The 23,466-nt window shown below is 39.4% G+C and overlaps 1 protein-coding gene across 3 annotated transcripts in view; it reads right to left on the bottom strand.

Moving 5' to 3' along the window:
• Window positions 1-23,466, bottom strand: part of atp6v1c2 (ATPase H+ transporting V1 subunit C2) — a 36,811-nt gene that overhangs the window by 1,294 nt on the left and 12,051 nt on the right. For 2 of the 3 annotated variants that reach the window (NM_001292630.1, XM_007897086.1), the window contains 7 exon segments: window positions 681-810; window positions 5,848-5,945; window positions 10,409-10,502; window positions 12,979-13,071; window positions 18,547-18,615; window positions 18,719-18,817; window positions 20,183-20,274. In NM_001292630.1, the coding sequence (NP_001279559.1) occupies window positions 681-810; window positions 5,848-5,945; window positions 10,409-10,502; window positions 12,979-13,071; window positions 18,547-18,615; window positions 18,719-18,817; window positions 20,183-20,274 (675 nt within the window). 3 annotated transcript variants of the gene reach the window in all.

The following is a 23,466-nucleotide window of genomic DNA, read 5'->3' as shown; positions in this document are numbered from 1 at the left end:
TTCAATCTTACTTCTTCGAATTGCAAGCACGCTAACTAATAATAATAATAATAATCCTTGCATTTGATATAGCGCTTTTCACGTCTTCCAGACGTCTCAAAGCGCTTCACAGAACACACTGTAAAGTGAATTGACTGTATATTTGTGGGCGAACGCGGCAGCCAATTGCGCACAGCAATGTCCCACAAACAGTCGTGGATTGAAAATGACCAATTTATTATTGTTTAGTTTTGGAGGGATTATTATTAGGTGTGTGGAGTAAGGAGGTGTGTGCCCAAGGTTTCGCCCTGACCTGCCTGGAATTGAACCCAGGTGTCTCGCTTGCAAGGCGTGTGCTCTAACCACTGAGCTACAGGACACTACTCTATGGGGCTCCTATGCAGTGAAATCTACATTAAAATTTTAAACAGGACTTTTTATTTATTTTCTTTCATTCTTTTAAAATGTTGTTTGAACTTAAAGTGAGGAACTCAATTTCTATGAACTTATTGTGTGGGGGTCCTTAGTCAGGATGGCTATTGTCACGGGGGCCTTGAACCCAGAAACTTTGGAACCCTGCTGAAGAGGTGGTGTCACAGTAACTGAAAGGGTAAGCGACATACATCTTATTGCTGGAAGAACTCACAATTTGAATTAAAATATCATAAAATGGACCCCAATTGATCATTTCACGCACTTACATCAACAGTGCTTGCTGCAGCAACTTCATCCAAGTGTTTGAAGAGTGCATTGAGCACATCCCGCAGTCGTTTGATGGTTCTCTTGCTTGGCTGCAACAGCATAGCCTGGAAGTTTACAGGGAGCCCATATCTGGAAAATGTTGCAAATTCATATATAATGGATTCATCAGTAATATCAGCAGGTAACAAATAAAACAAGCAAGGTGTTTAAATGTTTGCTTATGCCCCAAACCTGAACAGCTTGAGAATGTTATATAATAATAACCTTGATCGAATTCTAGCTTTTACCTCAATTTCAGCCATTTAAATAAAAAAACAAAATTCAACATTTGTATTCAAAATGCTTTCTCCAGGACCATTCAGTAATGGTTCAGAGGCAGGATGATGTGGAATCAAGAGATTGACATTTAACCTTAATTTATAGTCCTAAGATTGAAAAGGGTGTATGATCAGCTAGTTTGCGGCATTTTTTGTTTCAGTACATAGATATTCTCTGTTTTAAAAGCAAAGGAAATACAACAATAATTAGCCTTGCACTCGGTATAGTTTCTTGTCACGTCGCCAAAATCACATCCCAAAGCGCTTCACAGGATTTTACTATAGAGCGCAGTGACTGTGTATTTTGTGGGCGCATACAGCAAGCCAATTTGTGCACATCAGTGTCCCACAAACAGCCAAAAGTAAATGACTAATTTTGGGGATTGGCTCCTGATGGAAATGAACAACAGAATCACATTTTCCATGTTGTACGTCAAATTCAGTACTCTGATGGTTAAATAATCTCTACCGTTATAATGTGAGTGTAACAAAGAAATAATGCTTGCCAAGACATTGTTTATTTATTAAAGGTTATGAAAGATTACTCTTTATGCACCAAACGATGTAGTAACAAGATCAGAACTACTTGACACACTGCATATTCTAGAGAGCAATAAATAAAAGTACAAAGAACACTTAATGAAAGGGAAAAGCTTAGCGTGAGGTCTCCTATCAATTATGAATTGGGTGTGAATTTCATTCTGGTTCCTTTTTATTGAACATTTGGTACACTCTGTGGTTAAATGCATTTTGTGATGTGATAATTGATCTACAAGGAAATCGTTTTCTGCTCTGTGTGAAGCACTTTGAGGTGCCCTCCTGATGGGAAAGGTGCTGTATTAATGTAATTTTTTGTTGTTTTGTTGAAGTAATGTATACAGGGTGAATCAGAAGTGCTTACTCAATTACTAATTACATTTTTTTAAGACAACGTTCATATAGAGGAGCTGTCTTTCATCGCCTTCGTGAAAGTTTTTGTCACTGAGTTGATATGTGTAAACATCTACATGCAATTTCAACATCTCATACAGACCTATGACGAAGGACTTTTAATTCATCCTGTATAACAGCTCCCAGCTCAATCGCACCGTAAATTATAGGAATGACTCCTGTACAAAGATCTCAGGTAAGTAGAGCAATCATATGAATTCAAGTGTGTATCTTCTGTATCCATAGTCTTTGGCTCTCATAATTGATCTGAGTCATTTGCTGGCTTTTCTGAAATCACTTACCCTCCGAAAGATTGTCATAAGGAATAAGAAGGGCCTAGTTTCAAATCCTTACTCTGCAGATAGTTACCTGATTGTAGCAGGTATAGCAACAACAGCACCAAGATACATTTGTATAGTGCCTTTCACGTCAGGAGGACATCCCAAGGGTCTGTACAGCATTTCAGACCCGAGCCGGGGTTGGGGGGGAGAAGGGAGGGGAGGGGAAGGGGGGTGGCCGATGGCATGGTCAAAGAAGAGCGTCTTGAGGCGGGATTTGAAGGAGGCTAAGGAGGGGGCAAGGCGGAGTGACTGGGGGATGGAATTCCAGCCAGTCAGGAAACTAGGTGTCTTGTTCGACCCTCAACTGTCTTTTCTTCCCCACATCCAAGCCATGACCTGCTCTGCCTTCCCTCACTTCCGTAACATCGCCCGTCTCCACCACAACCTCATTCCTCAGGCCGCTGAAACTCTTGTTCATGGCTTCATCACCTCCAGGCTTGAATATGCAAACGCCCTGCTTGTCGACCTTCCCAACTCCTCCCTCCATAGGCTGCAGATAATCCAGAACTCTGCTGCCCGTGACCTCTCCCGCACCAAACTCCATGGCCCCATCTCCCCCACTCTCGCCCGACTCCATTGGCTCCCTATCCTTCAGAGGATCCAGTTCAAGATCCTGGTCCTCACCTACAAAGCCCTACATGGCCTCGACCCACCCTACCTCTGCTACCTCCTAGCCCCCTACCAACCCGCCCGTTCCCTCCGCTCAGCAGGCTCCGGCCTGCTCTACGTCCAATGACCCACGTCCCAGGACTACGTCCCAGGATTTATGCTCCTTATCACAATCCAATGTCACTCCTAAGCATATGGATGTCAGTTGAGGACAACAGCAACTTGCATTTATACAGCAGCCCTCACACAGGGTAGCATCCCAGAGCTCTTGACAGTGCCAGAGCACAATACCTAACTGGGGGGAGCGGGGAGGTGACCGTAGGCACGGTTGAAGAGGAAGGTCTTTAGGTGGAACCTGAAAATGGGGAAGGACAGAGTGAGGTGGAGGGATAGAAGAAGAGGGGTCCAGAGTTTCGGGGCGTGATTGCTGAAAGCATAACATGACCGGTCTTGGCTGTGATCTTCCCTTCCCCGTCCCATTCTATAATCTCACATATAAAACATTGCCACTTGGATAAAAACTGCAAAAATTCTAGCATCTGCAAACATACAATACGATCCAGATCACAGATTTCAGGAGAGAAACTGGAGGAATGTGGGGATGGGGTTGAGAAAAATGCTCAAAACTATTTTTTAATAAAAGAGAACTGGGACAACTTTGTTTGACCTGTGTTACCACTCCTTGCTACACCTTCTGGCAGATTCTCAGAATACAGCAATGTCACCTTCATTTTCCTTGCCAATATCATTTGGCACAGACCTTCACGGGAGGGGAATTTCCATTATATTTCACTAACTCTTGGGCAATTTGGTAATGCCTTCAGCTTCCACTATCCATTGCTGATATTACGTTATGCATTACTGAGACAATGCTGTGAAGAAATTGTTTATTCCCCACCATCCAAAATACCTTTTATGTGCTTCACATAAAAGCAGACTTTGATAAGAAAGAGCCTTATGTTGAAATACTTCAAAGCACCATACAGGCAGTTACTTAACAAGTGTAATGATTGTATTAGTTGGCCACCACAGCAGTCATTTGCACTAGCAAAGTCTTACAAACAACCATGAGATGAATGACAGTTAATCTGTAGCATCGTTGGCCAGGATGAGAGAAAATCCATTCTCTTTTCAAATAATGACATGGAATTCTTAATCTCTACTGTACAGGCAAATGGACCCTCGGTTTAATATCGAATTCAAAAGAATGTACATCCAACAATAGAGTGCACAATAATAATTTATAATCTTTGCATTTGCATGAAGACATTTCAGGATTTACAGTAGTGACTGTGTATTTGCAGGTGAACCACAAAGGCCATTTGCTCACATCAATGTCGCACAACCAGCCAAGAAGTGAATGACCAGTTTTATGTGGGGGATTGTTGACCAGGATGCCAGGAGAAACTCCCTTCTCTTTTTGAGCAGTCCTGTGGGATCTTTAATGTCTGCCTCAACAGAAGACACTACTCCCCATTACTGCACTAATTACTATACACTATTACTGGGGTGTCAAACTAGACGATAAATTCAACTCCCAATGTAGGTTTAACCCATAACAATCTGATTCAAAGTTACCAACTGAGCCAAATTAACAAACAACCCATATCGACTATGTAAGATCCAAATAGAAGATATACACTTGAATTCATACGGTTGCTGTATTTACCTCAGCAGTTTGACAAAGTAATTCCAGTTATTCCATGAACAATACAGATTGTGCTGCTCTCAGATTTTGGCTCCTGTACGATAAGCAAATTATTTTCAGAATCTATGTGCAGACATCAGCTCTCAATTGTAAAAAAAACTAGTTAATACTGCTTCCTTTTGGTTATGAAAGTAATTCTGGGGTCTAATTTGTAGTATTTCATCTACAGATACACAGTCACTAAAGTAAATCATGTGAAGCACTTTGATGGCATGATAAAATGCCATATCAAATTCAAGGATTATAATTGTTATTGTTTAACAGGATTCCTTAGTGAGAAATCCAAGTCATCAACTGTCACATTAACTGGAGGGAACTCCACTCTGACATGATCTATTTCCAGAGTAGAGTTTTCAAGAGTCAACAGGAATTTTAACAGGACTTTTTTGTTAAATACTGCAAATTAGACACAACATATGGATAACTCTTCAATAATTCAACAGAATCATAAAAAGAAGACAGGCTGGATTAGAAATCAAATCAAATGACTTCCCTCCATTTCCCTCAGTTTTTATTTTGGTCAAGCTTTCATTTGCTTTTTCTTGTTTTAAATGTTTTGGATAATTTATTAAATATAAGTAATGGCTGCAGATTTGATGGAACTATTGAGTTAGCATATGTAATAATAATCTTTGCATTTAATATAGCGTCTTATCACGTCGTTGAGACATCTCAATATTCACAGAATATAGTATAAAGGGAATTGACTGTGTATTTTGTGGGTGAAAAATCTAAGATAACTGAAGCATCTATTAACTTGATCTACTATTTGTAGTTCAGCTTCCTCATACTGTCAGTAACTTTCAGAAGCCATTGCCCCTTTTTCAAACAGTGGGTGGTATATAAACCGAAATACCCTGACAACTCTGAAGAACAAGAGTTCTGTAAACTTGTTAAAACTAGTTCAGTATTGAGACTCTTCATAAACAGCAATTATGAAGTGCCTTTGGGATGTGAAAGATGCTATTCAAATGTAATTTTGTTGTTGTAATCATGCGTTGAACAAGACAAATTCAGGGCAGGCTTAAACACTGATGAGTTTGTCTGCCAGTCTTGTCTTTCAGTCTTTGGCAAGACATCAATTCAATTACTTCTTGTTTCTCAGTTTATTTCAGAATGTTCAATATTCTTCATTTTCATCTTGTTGATGGATCTGAGTAAAATTGGTTTCAGGATATTTCTGTTTAGGATTCAGTCATTTATCAATACATGTATAAATGGAAGTCACCTCAATAATTAGAGCTAAGCAAATATTACATACCTTAAGACAGACTCAACAAAAACTCTTAAAGCCTTTATGTGAATCCAGGCAATGTATGCTTCACTGAAATTAACTTTCAGCCAACGCAGCAAAGGACCCTGGAAATAAAATCTAGAATTAAAAGATAAACCTCCAGAACTACTGAGTTAAGATGATAGAAACACTCTATAAATGTTGCAGTATATTGTTGCAGTTAAATGTTATTACGTTCAGACAGCTATTTTGGCCAAGGACAATTCCTAGATTACAGTAGAGGCCGCTTAATTCGGACGCTGGTTAACTTTGCATGCCGTTTATTTTGGACAAAATGCCAGGTCACCATGTGTTTCTATTGTAGGCCTATTTCAAATATTCTGGTTTATTTGGTCAGAAATCCAGTTAATTCGGGCAAAATGCCACGCTCATGATCCCTGCTGCATGGGGCTTTTTGATAATCAAATTCGCTTCCGCATTCTGTGAAGATTAACTCATCACTGCTTTTCTACCACACACAGTCCCACAGAGGTGCTCCCACCGAGGTTAGGTGCAATTTCTCTTGACCTATATGGTCCCCTAAGCAGTACAACCCAATAGTTCGTTTTCATTATTAACCATCCAGGAACACTGCATCGATGGCTTCACCATTCTTTCCTTGTCAGATAAGAAAAGTGGCAATAATCCAAAGATCCTAGCATGGCTAAACAAAGACAAAGGATCTTGGAGGTGAAATTCCATATATCCTGACTTCCACTAATGTCACTGATATAGTGCCAAGATTCTCAATCTTGCTAATGAGGATCCTGGTGGTAACAGCCTCAATGCAAGTCACTGAAAAGGCACCTTCAAATAAAAGCCACTCCACCCTGTTCAGTTAACTGAGTGAGTCAGTTGATAGCAGTAACAGTGATGAAATGCCAAATCATCTGAGGAATGCAGAATTTTTTGAAATTACAAAATCTTAGGGATTTGAGTGAATATGGAAATTCCAGGAAAAATAAAACATTCTAACTAATCACCAACAAGAACCTTAGAATAATAACAATCTCTTTGCAAGTAAAAATTATTTTGCAGAAAATAAAAAATAAAATTCCACCGTTTCCTTCAATGGGAAGTTAAAATTAGGTAGCATGATCATAATTCCCTCCAGTTTATTTTGCACTTTTCCTGCAAAGATTATCAAACCTACTTGGTCAGTTTCAACCAAATGGATCCTGACCCTCCTCGACAGGTTAACATTTAAATAGTGATGGAACTGGCTGACGTACGAAGGACAATATGTAAATGGTACAATAGCTACAAATCACACATCTCAGGTAAGCCCTGGTGCAACTGGAATAGTTTTCTTCAGAAATGGAGATAACAACAACAACAACGGGCTCTTATATAGTGCCCTCCACCCAGGGTAGCGTCTCAGAGTGCTTAGATAATAAGAGTCTAAACTGCAATGTTCACAGACTGGAGTTGGTTAATTTCTACTTCCTGTTTGTGAATATTGGATTGCAAAATTCATAGCACAATTTTTGACTGGTGAGTTGAGAATCCTAGGTGAGTAAAGTCTGAACAAAATGTTTCTGAACAAAACTCCAACTATTTTCCGCCACCATTTTGTTCAACGGGCAATTTTGGAATTCAACATATCCAGTTTGTAAATATTGTACTTTCGAGCCCAACATCTATGATTACAATGCAGAACAATGGATTAAAGGACTGTGTTCAAGTGTTTAAGTCCCTTGCTAGGATTTTGAGCGCACAGTCTAGGCTGACACTCCAGTACAGTGCTGGAGGATTGCTGTATTGTCCTTCAGATGAGACACTAAACCAAGGTCCCATCTGCCTATCCAAGTGGATGTTAAGCTGCCCATTGCATGATTCAAAAAGAGAAGTGAGTTTCTCCCAGTGCCCTGGCTAGCAATTCTCCAAACAAAATTGATCATCTTATCTTTAAATCCTACCTCAATCCTTACCGTTTCGACTGTGCCTCTGGTCCCCTCCCCCATCTGCCTTGGTCGGTGCCCAACCCCACCACTGTACAGGACTCTGAGATGTTACCCTACATGAAGGGTGCTGTATAAGTAAAGGTTGTTGTAGTTGTTGCCATGTACTTCGTGGCTGTTTGTGGAAGATTACTATGCACATGTTAGTTGCCACTATTGCCTACAAACAAATGGTCATTACACTTTATAGTAAATCCTGTAGCCTGCTTTGAGACAGTTTGATAAGACTCTACTACAGATGCAAGTATTATTTTTGTCATCGTATGATGAACACTTCTGTTTCACTAATGTAACCACAGCTTGAGGGTTTGATTTTCAATGTTTTCATTTCTGATAAATACTATGAACAGAGAATACTACTAAATGTTTATATTTCAGTTGATCTGTTTTCAGTTCTTGATTTCATCTTTCATAAATGCGAAGTGCCACTTCTAAAATATCTAGGAGGCAATAAATAAGGTTTAATGTCATTTCATGGTTTAGTTAGTGCAGTAGGATCATTGCACCATTACTATGGCATAGACAGTATTCTGGAAATATTATGAATGCACCAAGTACGAAACAACATGATACACGCTGGTGCATACAAATTAGAAGGCCATTAATATCAGTGCTGTATTTCAATGTGCTGTGACCCAGGAGACAGCTGGACAATAGAAAATTAATGAATAATTTGTGTGGTGTTACAATGGCATTCCATCATTTCCTTGGAGACACATAGGTTTAGTGGATAAATAAGATCACCTTGGATGACACATATCAATGCAAATACTGTGATATCCAGCCAAGGCCAAAGCCAAATCCATTGTTATTTAAAGGATGCTCTTTGGTATATAAATTGTAAGCTTATTTTTATTTACCCATTATGAAAAGCTCAATAGTCTTGTTTAATAATCAGCAGGAACCACATGCCTGGGATTGCATTATCAGCATTGAATCAAAACTGTGCGGCAGTCTCGTCTCTCTGGCAGGCTGTTTTGCAGTTCTTCAAAGCACTGCTGCCTGCAGACAAGTCCAGACTGGATCAAGGCAGGGATTCTTCCCACTTGGGCCATGTTAACCCTGCAAGGCAAAGCCCTAATCCATACAGTAATCATAGCTGGACAAGCAGCGAGACGCTTGCTAGATAGTGTTTGCAAAGGCAAGCTGTACAGTTTTTAATAATAATAACGATAATCCTTACATTTGGTACAACACCTTCTAGTTTTACAGGGGAACATCTCAAAGCACTTCACAGGATACATGTAAAGTGAAGTGACTGTTGCACACAGCAATCTCCCACAAAAAGCCAGGAAATGAGTGACCAATTATTTTATTTTGGGAGATTATTGGCCAGGACAGCGGGAGAAACTCCCTTCTAGTTTCAAATAATGCCAAATAGTAAATCACATGCAACTCATGCGTAAATCATATGTAAAATTATAACAATCCTTGCATTTGATATAGCGCCTATAAGGCGAGAACATCTCAAAGAACTTAACAAAGTGTCTGTGAAGTGTAGTAGATTTACAGATGTAAGCAAAGAAATGCTTTTTTTTAATTCTGTATTTAATAATAATCCTTCTATTTGATATAGCGCCTTATAATGTCTTCAAGAAGTCTCAAAGCACTTCACAGAATATATTTTAAAGTGAACTGACTGGATATCTTGTGAGCGAAATGCAATGTTCCACAAACAGTTGTGGATTGAGTAACCAATTTATTATTTTTTTAAAGCAATCCATCAATCGACCAACAGCCCAGTTCCTACTTTCTGCTAGGTAAACAGAGGAGTATGGAGTAAGGAAACTTGCCTAAGGTTTCGCCCTACCGGGAACTGAACTCGAGTCTCTTGCTTGCGAGAGGTGAGTGCTCTATGCCACTGAAATTAAGGGCGTGTCAGGAGTAATATGTTGTGGGCATAAATAATAGTCCAAAAATGATAGGAACAGGAAAATCACATAACCTTAGCTAAATATTACCCAAAAGCCGAAAAGTGTATTTGAAATGTGGAGCTCTTGGAGATTACAGATCTGATTTGTAACTCCAGTCACTATGATGTGCTCTATAATCAATGCTCATTATTATTGGGAGCCATTTGGTCTTTTTCCAAAAGTATCATGTAGATTCAAGAATGTTAGAATCCAACCCCTTAAAACAAATCTTGATATTGAACAAGATTGATTTAAAAGTTTTATTATATTTTTACTCCTTTTTTGATAACAGCCAAGTGAATGTCAGCACTCCCTTGGGGTTTCGAATTGCAATACTTACAAACCAGATTAGTTACATTCATTGTGATTTCTGGTTTGTGAGTGTTGGACTGAAAATGCGTGACTGGAGATTCACAAATCCCGAATCACCAAAGCCTGAAAAAAGAGTGGCAAACAAAACTAAAAGTAAATTGCTTTTATTTCCAGGTCAATAACATATTGCCACATTCGCCCACAAAACACATAGTTACTCCACTTTACAATACATCTTGTGAAGCGCTTTGGGACACTCCTGACTCAAAAGACATTATACCAAACACAAAGATTATTTGGATTATTATAATTTACCCCACAAGTGCACACACACTGATTTATTTGCAGAAATATGGTACTCACATACTGTTGCTTCTTGTCTGCACTTAATCTTGTCAATTCTTCCTTCTCAGCATCCAGTTTCTCCTCACTATAGTAAAATTCACGTACTATAAATCTGAAACAGAACATAATAATAAGAATAATTCTAGGGTATATAATAATATATGTATGATAACCTTCTGCAGTTGATCATATTTGTATTGTTTCGATACTGTAGCTGCTAAAGCAATAACAAGAACACAAGATTGATTTGGATGAAGAAGACCCATCTCGTCTCTCCAGAATACCCACACTACCGTTCTCCCATCATAGAATGAAGCTACTTTTCAAATGTGTCCAGTGTACTGGCCTCTAGACCAGCCTTCCTGGCAAATTATTCCAGTCATTAATTACCCTCTGGATAAAGAAAAACATACTAATATCTGTGCTGAAATTGTCCTTTGCATCTCTAAATCCATGTCCTTTTGTTCTACTGAATTGGTGCATCCTGAAATATTGTTCAGGGTTTACTTTCTCAATCCCATTAAATTTTATGCACCTCTTTTAAAGTCTCCTCTGAAACATCTTCTCTCAGGAATACAGAACCTTAGCTTTTCTAATTGCTGCTCATAACCTTCTGAAAAAAGAAAGCATCATGAAAAGGGATTTGGGCACTGTAAAGTTCAATGGTAATTTAACACTGGAAATCATCATTATTGCTCTCATATATATTGTCTCTAGTTCCTGGGCAGCTTCTACGTCATGCTAGAAAAGTATACAGTGCTCCAGGTTCGGCCTGACCAGAGCACTAATAGAGATAGATGTCAGCTTGGCTCGTTTAGTACCACTTTTTCACAACAACCAATTATGTTTGTATAGCGAATTTCATGTCAGGAGGACGTCCCAATGCGCTGGACTGTCAGAGATCCACACCTGACGTCCAAGAAAGAAGGTTGTGGGTTCACAATGGGACTTTAAACTCATAAAACCAGGCTGTAGTTAAATGCAGTGCTAGGGGGTGGGCGTGCTGCATTGTTAGAGATGGCGTCCTTCAGATGAGATGTAAACCCAAGGCCTCTTCTGCCTGTTCAAATGGATGTTAAAAATTCAATGGAGCTATTCAAAAAGAGAAGGGTATTTTTCCCGGTGTATTAACCAACAATCCTCAAATAAAATTGATCAGTCACTTCTTAGCTGTTAGTGGGACATTAATCTGTGCAAATGGGCTCCCAAGTTTGTCTACAAAATACAGTCACTACACTTTACAGTATAGTGATTTGAGATGTCCTTCCAACATGATGGCACTATGCCAAATGCAAGGATTATTATTTGAGAATGAATTCTAGGGATCAGAACTCCAGTGTTTTGGCAATACAGTCCAGGATCCTGTTTACTTTGTTTATTCTGTCTCTTCCAATGGCTTCTGTTCCTGCCCACACCAGCAGCATTACTCAGGCCCTCCTTTTCACCATTTATATACTCCCACTTAATGAAGTCATCCATTAGCACAAGTCCACTTTAACTTGTATTTTCAATCTGTCTGGTTCTAGCTTCAATTCCAAGTACTTTGAGACTTCCTCCCATGATTGATCGAGACAGGATAAACAATCCTGTCAAATTTGTCTTTCACAAGGGTCATTGACAAGATACAATGCACAAAATAATTTGCACTTAAATATGCCTCTCACGTACAACAAACGTCTCAAAAGATTTAAATAGCGAACGGAATTTGGAACAAGGAGAAAGCATTAGTTGAATAACTATTTTTTTTAGAAGGTTTTGAAACCTTAGCAAGAGGATATGATGCAAGAGGTTTCAGAACAGACTATTAGAGGGCAGCAGTACTGTATACTGACTACAGGATTGGCCATCAGTGGTGTTACGGAGGGAATCAGGAAAGAGCAAGAGAACAGAATCAGAATATTGGAAAGTACAGACAGGTGAACAGGTGTAGAAAAGATGAATAAGTAAGGAAATGCGAAACCAGGAAGCAATGTCAGGAGCTGTTGACCTAACGCAGTGCTGGGAGCTTGTTAAGGACATGGGTATGCTGAGCTTAGTCCTAGGACAAATGAAACTTGTGGAAGGTGGAACTATGTAAGATGGTAAGCAAAGGCTGAGACGTCTATTCCCAAGGTTGACAAGGGCAAAAAGGCGTGAAAAAGGATTTCAGAAGCGGGAAGTGCAAGCTGAATGAAGTGAGAACAATGAGGTGAAGACAACGAGGAAGATGATGATGAGCAGGCAACATTCCTGAAATCAAGGGAGGCTCAGCATTGGGCCAGGTTGAAGCGCAGCTGGAGGCTGAGCAGAGAGCCAAGGTTATGTACTGACTGAATAGGTCGACTCTGGAGGTGGACACTTAGTTTTGACATTTGTGTCACCGGTATCATGGATTGAATGGTACTGCCAGTGAAACAATAAGTAACGACATCACCCCAGTTAAACATGTCCTTGCTCAAACACATAACTCATTGACCCATCATTTTCTCGACTGGTACTATTCTCCGACATGTGGGGCAATATCATACATAAGAGAGAATCTATTCGAGTAGGAATAGTTAGAGCAGACAAATAATAGTACATTAAGATTGGCAAAGTTAAACTCTTACTTGTTTTCTCTGGCTTTGACTTTGAACTCATCCACAGCTTTCTTGAAAAGAGTCACCGTGAAGAGGGCTCCTTCTGCATCTTCAATGATCATTCTGTACATCAGAAAAGTTTGGACTTCAATTCAAAGCACCTCTCAGTGAAACACATAAATTTTTTTTAAAAAGAAGAATGATGAGGGAGGGGAACAGCCAAATTGAAAAATCCATTACCACACTTGATCTATACTTTATCTTCGTAGATGGAAACATAGCAAATATTGAACTGTGTTTTGAGCAGATCTTGTGCTGTAAGAGCCATTTTATCATCTTGGATAATTGTCTGATTTTGCAGTAATTTCATCTTTATAGCGAGAGAGCAGAGAATCTTAGTATTATATCATTATGTGGAGTTCTGTAGCTCAGTGGTTAGAGGACTCGTCTCGCAAGCGAGAGACCTGGATTCGATTCCCAGCAGTGTGAAACCTTGAGCAAGTTTCCTTACTCCACACACCTGATAATAATCCCTCAAGAAAAAAAATAATAAATCAGTCATATCAATCCACGACTGTTTGTGGGACACTGCTGTGTGCAATTGGTTACTGAGTTTCACCCATAAATATACAGTCAATTCATTTTACAGTCAGTGTGAAGTGCTTCGAGACATCTAGAAGACGTGAAAAGTGCTATATCAAATACAAGTATTATTATATTGCGACTGTTTGTGGGACACTGCTGTGCGCAATTGGCTGACGCATTTCATCCACAAAATATACAGTCAATTCACTTTACAGTACATTCTGTGAAGTGCCTTGAGACATCTCAATGATGTGATGAAGCGCTACATCATATTATTATTATTGCTCACTCCTCTCCTCTCCAATGTGAACTGCTCTACCTCCCACCTTTTGCAGGCACTCACTGTGATCAGTCCTCCACATGACTTTCTTGAGCTTGCCACTGCAAAGCATATGAGGGAGAGGGGAACAAAAGGTATGGGAAGGAGAAAGGAATGGATGGGGACTTGTGTGGAGTATAAACTGGTTGGGCCAAGTGGCCTGTTTCTGTGCTGTCCATTCTTTGTAAATCTTTGTAAGCTTCTAAGAACAGGCTCAGCTTTCAATCTTCCTGGGATCATTTCTGAGTATTTCCCCCAATGGCATTCCTGAGATTCTCAGTCATACAGAAAAATCATAGGGAGAAATCTATGTCCTTTTCAAGCACCGATAATTTACAGAGGGTTTAAATGTGCAAAATGTTTCAAATTAATTTTTCCACAGTACCTCACCAGTGACAGGAGCTTTAAATATTCTGCTGTTAACGTGAAAGACCATCACAGCTCAATTGCACTTGTGTTGCACATGAGTCATTCACACAAGTGGAAAAACTACAGGATGAATTTCAAACCATTAATTCAATTGAGCATTTTGATGACTGATAGCTTGACAACAAGCCTCAGTGATCTTACGAATGTTACCAAAATCATGAGATCATCATCTGGAAATCACCTTCTATGAACTTAGTATCAGACGTGTTACTTTCAGATAATAATCCTAGTATTTGATTTAGTACCATATTACATCCTAAAGAGGTAGAGTCTTTGTGAACATATAAATGGCAAACCTCTCCTTTTTTTGTTTGGTGAGAGCAAAGTGTCCTGTGCGATTGTTACCATAGTGATGCACTGAGGTAATGAATCCTTTCAACAAAACAAAAAAGATTTGCCAAACATCTTATGAAGATTAGCCGCATCTTCAGATCTAAAGTAGTTTCCGACAGCAAACAGAAACTGGCCATCATACCGTAGTATATGGCCTCACTGGTGACATACTTTGAGAAGAAGAATCCTTGCATTTTTTGATATTTTGACATAGGAATAGAAGAGGAAATATACATTAAATTGTAAAATTTTAAAAGACCAGTGCTAGAGACCCAGGGAATTGATGTATATAAATCTTTAAAGGTGAACCATAGAACTTTATGGCTCAAAAGAAGGCCATTCATGTCTGTGACGGCTCCCTCAAGAGCAATTCTTTCAGTCGCATTTATCTGTCCTTTCCACATTCTCCTCTTAGATTAAATTACCCCTGTATCTAACTCTTTTTAAGGTTATTTTTTGTAGGGGGAGCAAGCTAACAAAACTGTAAAAAAAATTATCAACAGGGGTTTAGAATTTAAAAACAATTTGGTAATTCTAATCCTGTAATAAATCAGTAATTCGGCTGCAGTTGGAACATCTGTCCAGTTTTCACAGGTTTTCCTTATGAAGAGTCTGGAGGAACTGGGGCTGTTTCCCAAATATAGAAAGAGGAGGCGCAATAGAGGTTTATCTTAACAAAATGAGGGGTTTGATAGTGTTAAAGAGGGAGAAATTATATCCAATGGTTAGTGAATTGATAACTAGAAAGCATAGATGGAAGATAATCACCAAAATAATTTGCACTGATATGACACGTTTCACATAGGAAATTCTCTCAAACCACTTTTCAGAGTTTGAGCAGTTGCCTGAGCTGGTGAAGAAGAGTGGGATACAATAGAAGAGTTTGAAGAAAGAGAGAAAGTAGGCTTTTAAGACAGGTTTGGAAGCAGAGAGGGAGGGAACAAGACAGAGGGATTTTTGGGAAAGATGTCCCAGAGGGTAGAAGCAAATAGGCTGAAAGCTCTCCTCTGAGGAATGGGTAAGATGATGCAAGAGAGAATTGAGGGAGCAGAGGAAATGTATGGGTTAGTAGGACCACAAGGGTTGGAGGGGTTTGCAGAGATTTGGTTGGGCAATACCTGTGTAAGAATGAGGCTCATAAAGTTAATTAATTGGAGGATAGGGAGGCAGTGAATTTTGGAGTCTGTCTGGGCGAGGGCTGGCGGAACGCTGTGTAGGTAAGAATACCAACCATGGATGATCTGCAGCATTTGGAGGGTAGAGCTGGAAAGGCCAGTGAGAAGGGCAATGGAGAAATCGAGTGTGGAGGTGACAAAGGCATGGATGAGGGTTTGGACTTTGTTGCGGGTGAGGTTGTCTTGATGGAGGCAAGTGGAATTGGTTATGGACTGGATGAAAGGCTTAAAGGGGAAGTAAACAAAATAATGAGATTGTGTACTGGCTCATTGAGCTGGAGTTAGTGGCCAGGGAAGTTCATATAGTCAGCACCTGCGGTGAGGAGGCTGGCAAGAGCTGAACAGAATTACCTCTGATTTTTTTAACATAAATTTGGAGAGAGTTCAAGCTCATCCAGGACTTAATATCTGACAGTCAGTCTGTCTTAACAGCAGTCTGTCCTGGAGTTGAAGCAGAAAGGTAGAATTGAGCAAAGGGAGAAATTACGAGAGATAGTTATACACAGAGAGCTTCCCTGCCTACAATGATTGAGGTAAAATCTATATTACCTTTTAAGGGGGAATTAGATAAATATCTGGAAAGGAGAAATACAAAAAGGCATGGAGAGTAGTCAGGAGAATGGGACTTCATGGATTGTGTTTTCAGAGAGCCTGCACCGGCCCAATGGGCTGAATGGCCTCCTGCACTTAAATATCTATGGTTCCATGAAATCTCTCCTACAATTCTTATTTAGAGTTGAGTTTCCCTATAAAATGAATGGTTTTCTCTGAGCAAGATGTCACTACATGATTGGAAATATAAATAAGTTGTTACTTTTAAATTTACATGGGTGTTTACGCTACTTTCAGAATTATATTGGGTCAGGCTCTATGACGCTATTCCCTCCATCCTCGCCCGGCTCCACTGGCTCCCCATACCCCAGAACATAGAGTTCAAAATCCTCATCTCCCCTTGTAGGACTCCATGACCCTGCTTCTTCCCATCTTTGTGACCTACTAACCCCATATAAACCTGTCCACTACCTCTGCTCAGTTGGCTCCATCCCACAATCCCTTCGCCTCTCCCCCTGCCTTGTCTCCTTCAAGGCACATCTCAAGACCTTCCTCTTTGACCACGCCTTTGGTCACCCTCCTACCTCTACCCGCCCAGGGTCCAAACCTCTGACTGTCCAGCGCATTGGGACGTTCTCCCGTCATGAAAGGGGCTATACAAATGTAATTTGTTGTTGTTTTGTGTCAAAGATAAAATTCTTACTGTTATAATTAACAAACTTTTGCAATCAATTGAAGTTGGTTTTAAATCAATTGAAATACTGGATGTACAGAACTTGTGGCTCCCTAAATCTTTGATTGCAGGCTGCTCACATTACAAGGTAATACCAGAATGCATCCTGTGTGTTTACCAAATAAAATCAAGCCAAGCACACAATCCATTACATTATGGAATAACCCCAACATTGAAGGATAAAAACTGCATTTGAAAAACTAGTGTGAATAAATTATTTTAAATGAACTAGAGTATGTACTGATCGATAATTAATATTGTGAGTGAGGATCAGAATCCAAATATTTGGTAGCATAACTGTAAATATTGTTTTGAAAGGCTAAAATATTTAAAAATATTAATATTAGAATCATGGATGAGACTACACATCTGGCTATTGTCGCTCCATGGGGCACATTTAATTTACTCATTACAGCGCTCACTTCTGTTTTGATTCGATTGGGATGTCAAAGATTAAACTAATCTCATTATAGGTGTATCTGATTCAATCTGCACTCTTTCAGTCCACAGAAACACATTTTAAAAACAGGTACTTATGTGTCCAATGGATGCTGGAACAGAGGCAGAGAAGAATAATATGCAGTAGGTTTGAAAACTAGTAGAAATATTAAAATGGACTAAAGTAGTAAAATCAAAATTTAAATAAAATAAATACTGAGTGAATTGGGAAAGTAAAATAGAAGGAAAAATGATTGACAAGATGAGGTAAAGCATTTAAAATCCTTTTGGATGTTTTTCAGTGGGTTCGGATTAAAATTGCAGTATTAAAGTTAATCTACTATATAAATAGAATTATGACCATAATCTAATGGTTCATAACAAGTTTCCTTTAATTGTTAACAAGTAAAAATCAGATGGTAGCGTCTGGAATTTTAATCGTCAATAACGTTTGGTCAGTAACCTGATCAAACTGTACTGTGCACACATTACTGGTTCAGAAAAGCATTGCACATCTGTTAAAATGTAACTGGATTTTTCCATTCCTCATAATGCATGCAAAGGAATGTTCACTGTTCAGAGCCCCAACAAGTTCTAAACTGTGTACATTGTAATGCAGCTCTTGAAGTTAATTATTTCTGCTGTTTAGTGCCAGGAGCAGACATAAAGAATTAAACTGTGGAATACAGTCTCAGAAATTGCTTGCTTCTAGGCCACCAGTAATGTTGCTCTTGGCAACAGTTAGTCTGGTGGAGATGCCCATCGGTTTATTGCTCGTCTGTATTGGGAGATGTCTAACCTCCATTTGGCAGCTTCCCGGATTAAAAACTTAGTGGGGGGAATTGAAGCTGCTTTCTACCAGGTTTGGTATGCAATAACAGTGCTTCTGCTCTACACTATGATGATCCGGTTTTCAATAACATCTTAATAAGCTTTATCAAGGCAATTTAACTGATAATTAATTTTATTTGAGCAAATAGTCATACTGAAACAACACTAAACATCTCTTAGTATGTGAATTTTTTTCCACTTACTTGGTTGATCGAGGAACCACCATGACAGAGAGGGATTCGTATGTCCTTTGCCAGTTATTATAATTTGACCTAAAGTATACCAGGAGTCACATAAATAATGGCTAGTTATAAAAATGTTCAACGACACAAGCTGAATCCAATTAAACCAATTTGCAGCATGCAGACAACTTACTTGGGAACAAAAGCCAGAAGAGTTGTGAGGTATTCTGAATCTAAGACAAAATCATCCTTATTTACAATGTCTGCTAAGGTGCGAGTCAAAAGACTTCCCCTGGAATAAATAAATCAATAGTTACATTTGCAGATGCAACAAAGTTAGGAGGAACTGTGAAATCAGAGGAGACAACAAAGACCTTACAAAGAGAGTTCAGCAGGATATGCACATGGACTGAGGACGGGTAAATGAAATTCAATATAAATAAATGCAAGGTATAGGAAATATTATTATAGGAAATAAGAATAGGATGCTCCTCAGCGCGTTCCTCAGGGCTCTGACCTTGGTCCCCTCCTCTTCAACATCTATATGCTCCCTCTTATCATCCGCAGGCATGAGGTCAACTTCCACATATATGCGGATGACACCCTTCCACCACTCTGCCCCCACCCTCTGGAACTTCATCTCGCATTCCAGCGCCTTGGGACGTCCTCCCAAAGTGAAAGGCGCTATACAAATGTAATTTTGTTGTTGTTGTTGATGCGCATGTGCCTTCCATGGATGGAATAGAACTTGTTGAAAGAAATCTAGGGTGTTAATTGACTCGTCACTCACCATGTCAAAACAGAGTGAGTCAGCAATAAGCAGAATCATATCTGTTGAGTTTACATCCACAGAAATCATACTCAAACTATAGTGCTGTAGTCAAGTCACACCTGGAGCTCTGATTGCCATAACATAAGGGGACTTGTGAGGCCTACAGGCAGTGCGGAGGTTTAGAACTACAGGAGCACAATTTCAGGATAGATACCAGGAAGTATTACCCAGAGGGTGATTAATACCTAGAACACGTTATTAGAAATGGTGGTTGAGGACAGGGCACTGGACCCATTTACGAAACAACTTGATGCTATGTTGGTAGGAAGGTAGTTTGGGCATTTTGGAAAGGTGAGATCAAATGGGCCAAAGGACCTTAATATTGAAACCTCCCTTATGATTTTGCATCTTTCACAGTCAATTTCAATACCATAATATATTGCTTCCAAGGCAGCTGGTTAGTTAAGCACCAGATTTAGCATCACAATGTCTTGGGTTTGTATCTGGTCGGTCCTCTCAACTCCATTTTATGGAGGTCAATAAAATATCCATTTTGAGGGGATGGAAATATCCAATCTATCAGTACAGTACTACCACCATCTGCACCCACCAGTTGAACTGGATCTGAAATCCCGAGTCCAAGATAGTGTTAATGACTGACTAGCATCATTGAGAATTGAAGGGGTAGCCATGTGGTGATATCTGGAAACCAAAGCCCTAGTTGGACATACTGTGAATCTTACTAATGCTTCATATTAACAAGCTGCACAGTTACCATTCATAGTGTACTGCATTCCAGTCAGACTCCACATGTTTACAATAACTATGTTTGGTAACTTTGCACCATACAAAGATCTATCAAGTTGTGGCTCTTGGTTTACATACACAGCTTTTCTCTCCAGATTTTGAAGGTTTCCTTTGATATTGTTGTATGTCACTGAACGAGACTTTAAATCAGCATCAATCTGTGAAATTTGCTGAAAATAAGAATGATATTAAACAGTTACTTTGTTTATAATTAGGGCACATTTTAAATGTCAGATTCTGAAATATGATCTCCAGAACATAAATAAGGAACAGAAAAATTTTAAAATATTTAGAAGTATCAGATTAGGAATTGTATTAGTGCCTACTACACTAATAATTATATTGAGTTGAGAATGCGTCAGAAAAACAGTAGCAAAAATGTCACCTTAATGCTGGGTAAATAAAATGACATAAAATATTACTGCAAATTAACACCAAATTAACATTAGAAATAATAGGTTCTAATTTGCAGTATGGTATGCTGACAGTTTGCTGAGGAACCAACCAGGGAACAGGCTATCCTAAATCTTGTATTGTGTAACGAAGCAAGGCTAATCAGCAATCTTGAAGTTAAGGCTCCTCAAGGGCAGAGTGACCATAATATGATGGAATTTAGTATTAAGTTTGAGAGTGATGTAGTCTGAAACAAAGGTCTTAAACTTAAATAAAGCCAACTTTGCAGGTATGAGGGACGATTGGCTAAAATAGACTGGGAAAGTAGATTAAAAGATATGACAGTAGACAAGCAATGGCAAACATTCAAAGATATATTAGATAATTCCCAGCGAACGCATATTCCCTCGAGAAATAAAAATTCCACGGGAAAAGTGGTTCAACCATGGCTAAATAGAGAAGTTAAGGAAAGTGTAAAATTAAAAGAATATTGCTAAAAAGTGCTGTAAACCTGAGGATTGGGAGGGCTTTAGAGATCAGCAAAGGATAACCAAGAAACTGATTAAGAAGAAGAAAATTGAATATGAGAGTAAACTAGCTAGAGATACAAAGACAGATTGTAAGAGCTTTTACAAGTATATAAAGAGGAAGAGATTAACAAAAGTAAATGAGGGTCCTTTACAGGCAGAGACAGGAGAAATTATAATGGGGAATAAAGAAATGGCAGAGTCACTTGCTTCTGTCTTCACATTGGAGGAGACTAAAAACTTACCAGAAATAAACAACAACAACTTGATTTATATAGCGCCCTCCACGCCGGACGGCGTCTTAGAGCGCTTTACAGTAACGGATGCCGGCACCGAGCCAAGGGAAGGGGGAGGAAGGTGACCAAAGGCGCGTTTGAAAAGAAAGGTCTTCAGCAGAGACTTGAAAATAGGAAGGGAGGGAGCGAGGCGAAGGGAGTGAGGAAGGGAGTTCCAGAATCTCAGGGCATAGTGGCTGAAGGCACAGCCGCCGAGGGTGGAGCGGAGGACTTGGGGGACGAGAAGGCCAGACCCGGAGGAACGAAGGCAACGGGTAATGTTTTGAGGAGAGAGGAGGTCAGAGAGGTAGGGGGGTGTAGAGGAATATTATAAATATTATAAAATAGTGGGGAACCAAGAGATTAATGTTAATAGGAACTTAAAGAAATTAATATCAGTAAAGTAATAGTACTAGAGAAATTGATGGGACTAAAAACTAATAAATCCCCTGGACCTGATAGCCTACATTCTAGGGTTTTAAAAGAGGTGGCTGCAGAAATAGTGGATGCATTGTTTTTGATTATCCAGAATTCCTTGATTCTGGAATGGTTCCCGTTGATTGAAAGATCGCAAACGTAACACCACTATATTTAAGAAGGATGGGAGAGAAAAAATGGGGAACTATAGATCAATTAGCCTGACATCGGTGGCAGGGAAAATTCTAGTCTATCATTAGTGACATCGTCGTGGGGCACTTAGAAAGTCATAAAATGATTAGGCAGTCAACACGGTTTTATGAAAGGCAAATCGTGTTTAACAAATCTTTTAGTTTTTTGAAGATGTAACTAGCAGGTTAGAAAAACAGTGGATATAGTGTACTTAGATTTTCAGAAGGCATTCGACAAGGTGCCACGTAAAAGGTTGTTACATAAGATTAGGGTGTATGGAATTAAGGGTAGTATATTAGCATGGATCGAAGAATGGTTTACAGGCAGAAAACAGAGAGTAGGGATAAACGGGTCCTTTTCAGATCGGCAGGTTGTGACTGGTGGGGTGCCGCAAGGATCAGCGCTTGGGCCTCAACTGTTTACAGTCTACATCAATGACTTAGATGAGGAAATGGAGCTTAATGAATCTAAATTTGTGGACGATACAAAGTTAGGTGGGAAAGTAAGCTGTGAGGAGGACACAAGGAGGAGGCAAAGAGTTATAGACAGGTTAACACTAGACAGTGTTAGTATTCAGAGGGATTTAGGTGTCCTTGTACACCAATCACAGAAAGTTAGTATGCAGGTAGAGCAAGCAACTAGGAAGGCTCATAGCATGTTTATTTCAAAGGGATTAGAGTACAAGAGTAGGTAAGTCTTGCTGCAATTGTACAGGGCTTTGGTGAGACCGCACCTGGAATATTGTGTGCAGTTTTGGTCTCCTTATCTAGGAAAGGATATACTCGCCTTAGAGGGGGTGCAATACAGGTTCACTAGGTTGGTTCCTGGGATAAGGGGGTTGACCTATAAGGAGAGGTTGAGTAGACTAGGCCTATATTCTCTAGAATATAGAAGAATTAGAGATGATCTTATAGAAACCTATAAGCTTCTTAAGGGTCTTGACAGAGTAGATAGTGTGAGACTGTTTCCCCTGGTTGGAGAATCTAAAACTAGGGGTCATATTCTCAGGATTAAAGGTCTGCCCTTTAGAACTGAGTTGAGAAAACATTTCTTCACTCAGAGGGCAGTGAATTTATGGAATTCTGTACCCCAGAAGGCTGTGGATGCTCAGTCATTGAACATATTCAAGACTGAGATCAACAGATTTTTAAAAACTAAAGGGATTAAGGGATATGGGGATAGGGCAGGTAAATGCAATTAGGTTAGAAGATCAGCCATGAACTTATTAAGGCTCGAGGGGCTGAATGGCCTAGTCTTGCTCCTATTTCTTATGTTATGTTCTTTTGTATTTTTTGTTTTGTTTCCTAAATAAGGAATTCAGTTGACTAGAACTTAACTCCCATTGTAATTTGCTTCTTGAATAACTAATTCAAACTGCATTTTGTTTTATTGAGAAACCAAGATGAAATGCCAATAATACATGAAAACTGTATTAGAATATATCCATGTTGAGCTCAGCTTTGCTCTACTGCATTGGATGCATGCTGCACCCAGTTTCCGACATTGGCCAACCGGCGTCCCACACTAACATAATGGCTGCCTTTTGGGTCAGCAACTT

Source organism: Callorhinchus milii, unplaced genomic scaffold (assembly GCF_018977255.1).
Source record: "Callorhinchus milii isolate IMCB2004 unplaced genomic scaffold, IMCB_Cmil_1.0 Scaffold3, whole genome shotgun sequence".
NCBI classification, from domain to species: Eukaryota; Metazoa; Chordata; class Chondrichthyes; order Chimaeriformes; family Callorhinchidae; genus Callorhinchus; species Callorhinchus milii.
The sequence above is the reverse complement of the archived record's forward strand: the minus strand, read 5'-3'. Positions and strand labels throughout refer to the sequence as shown.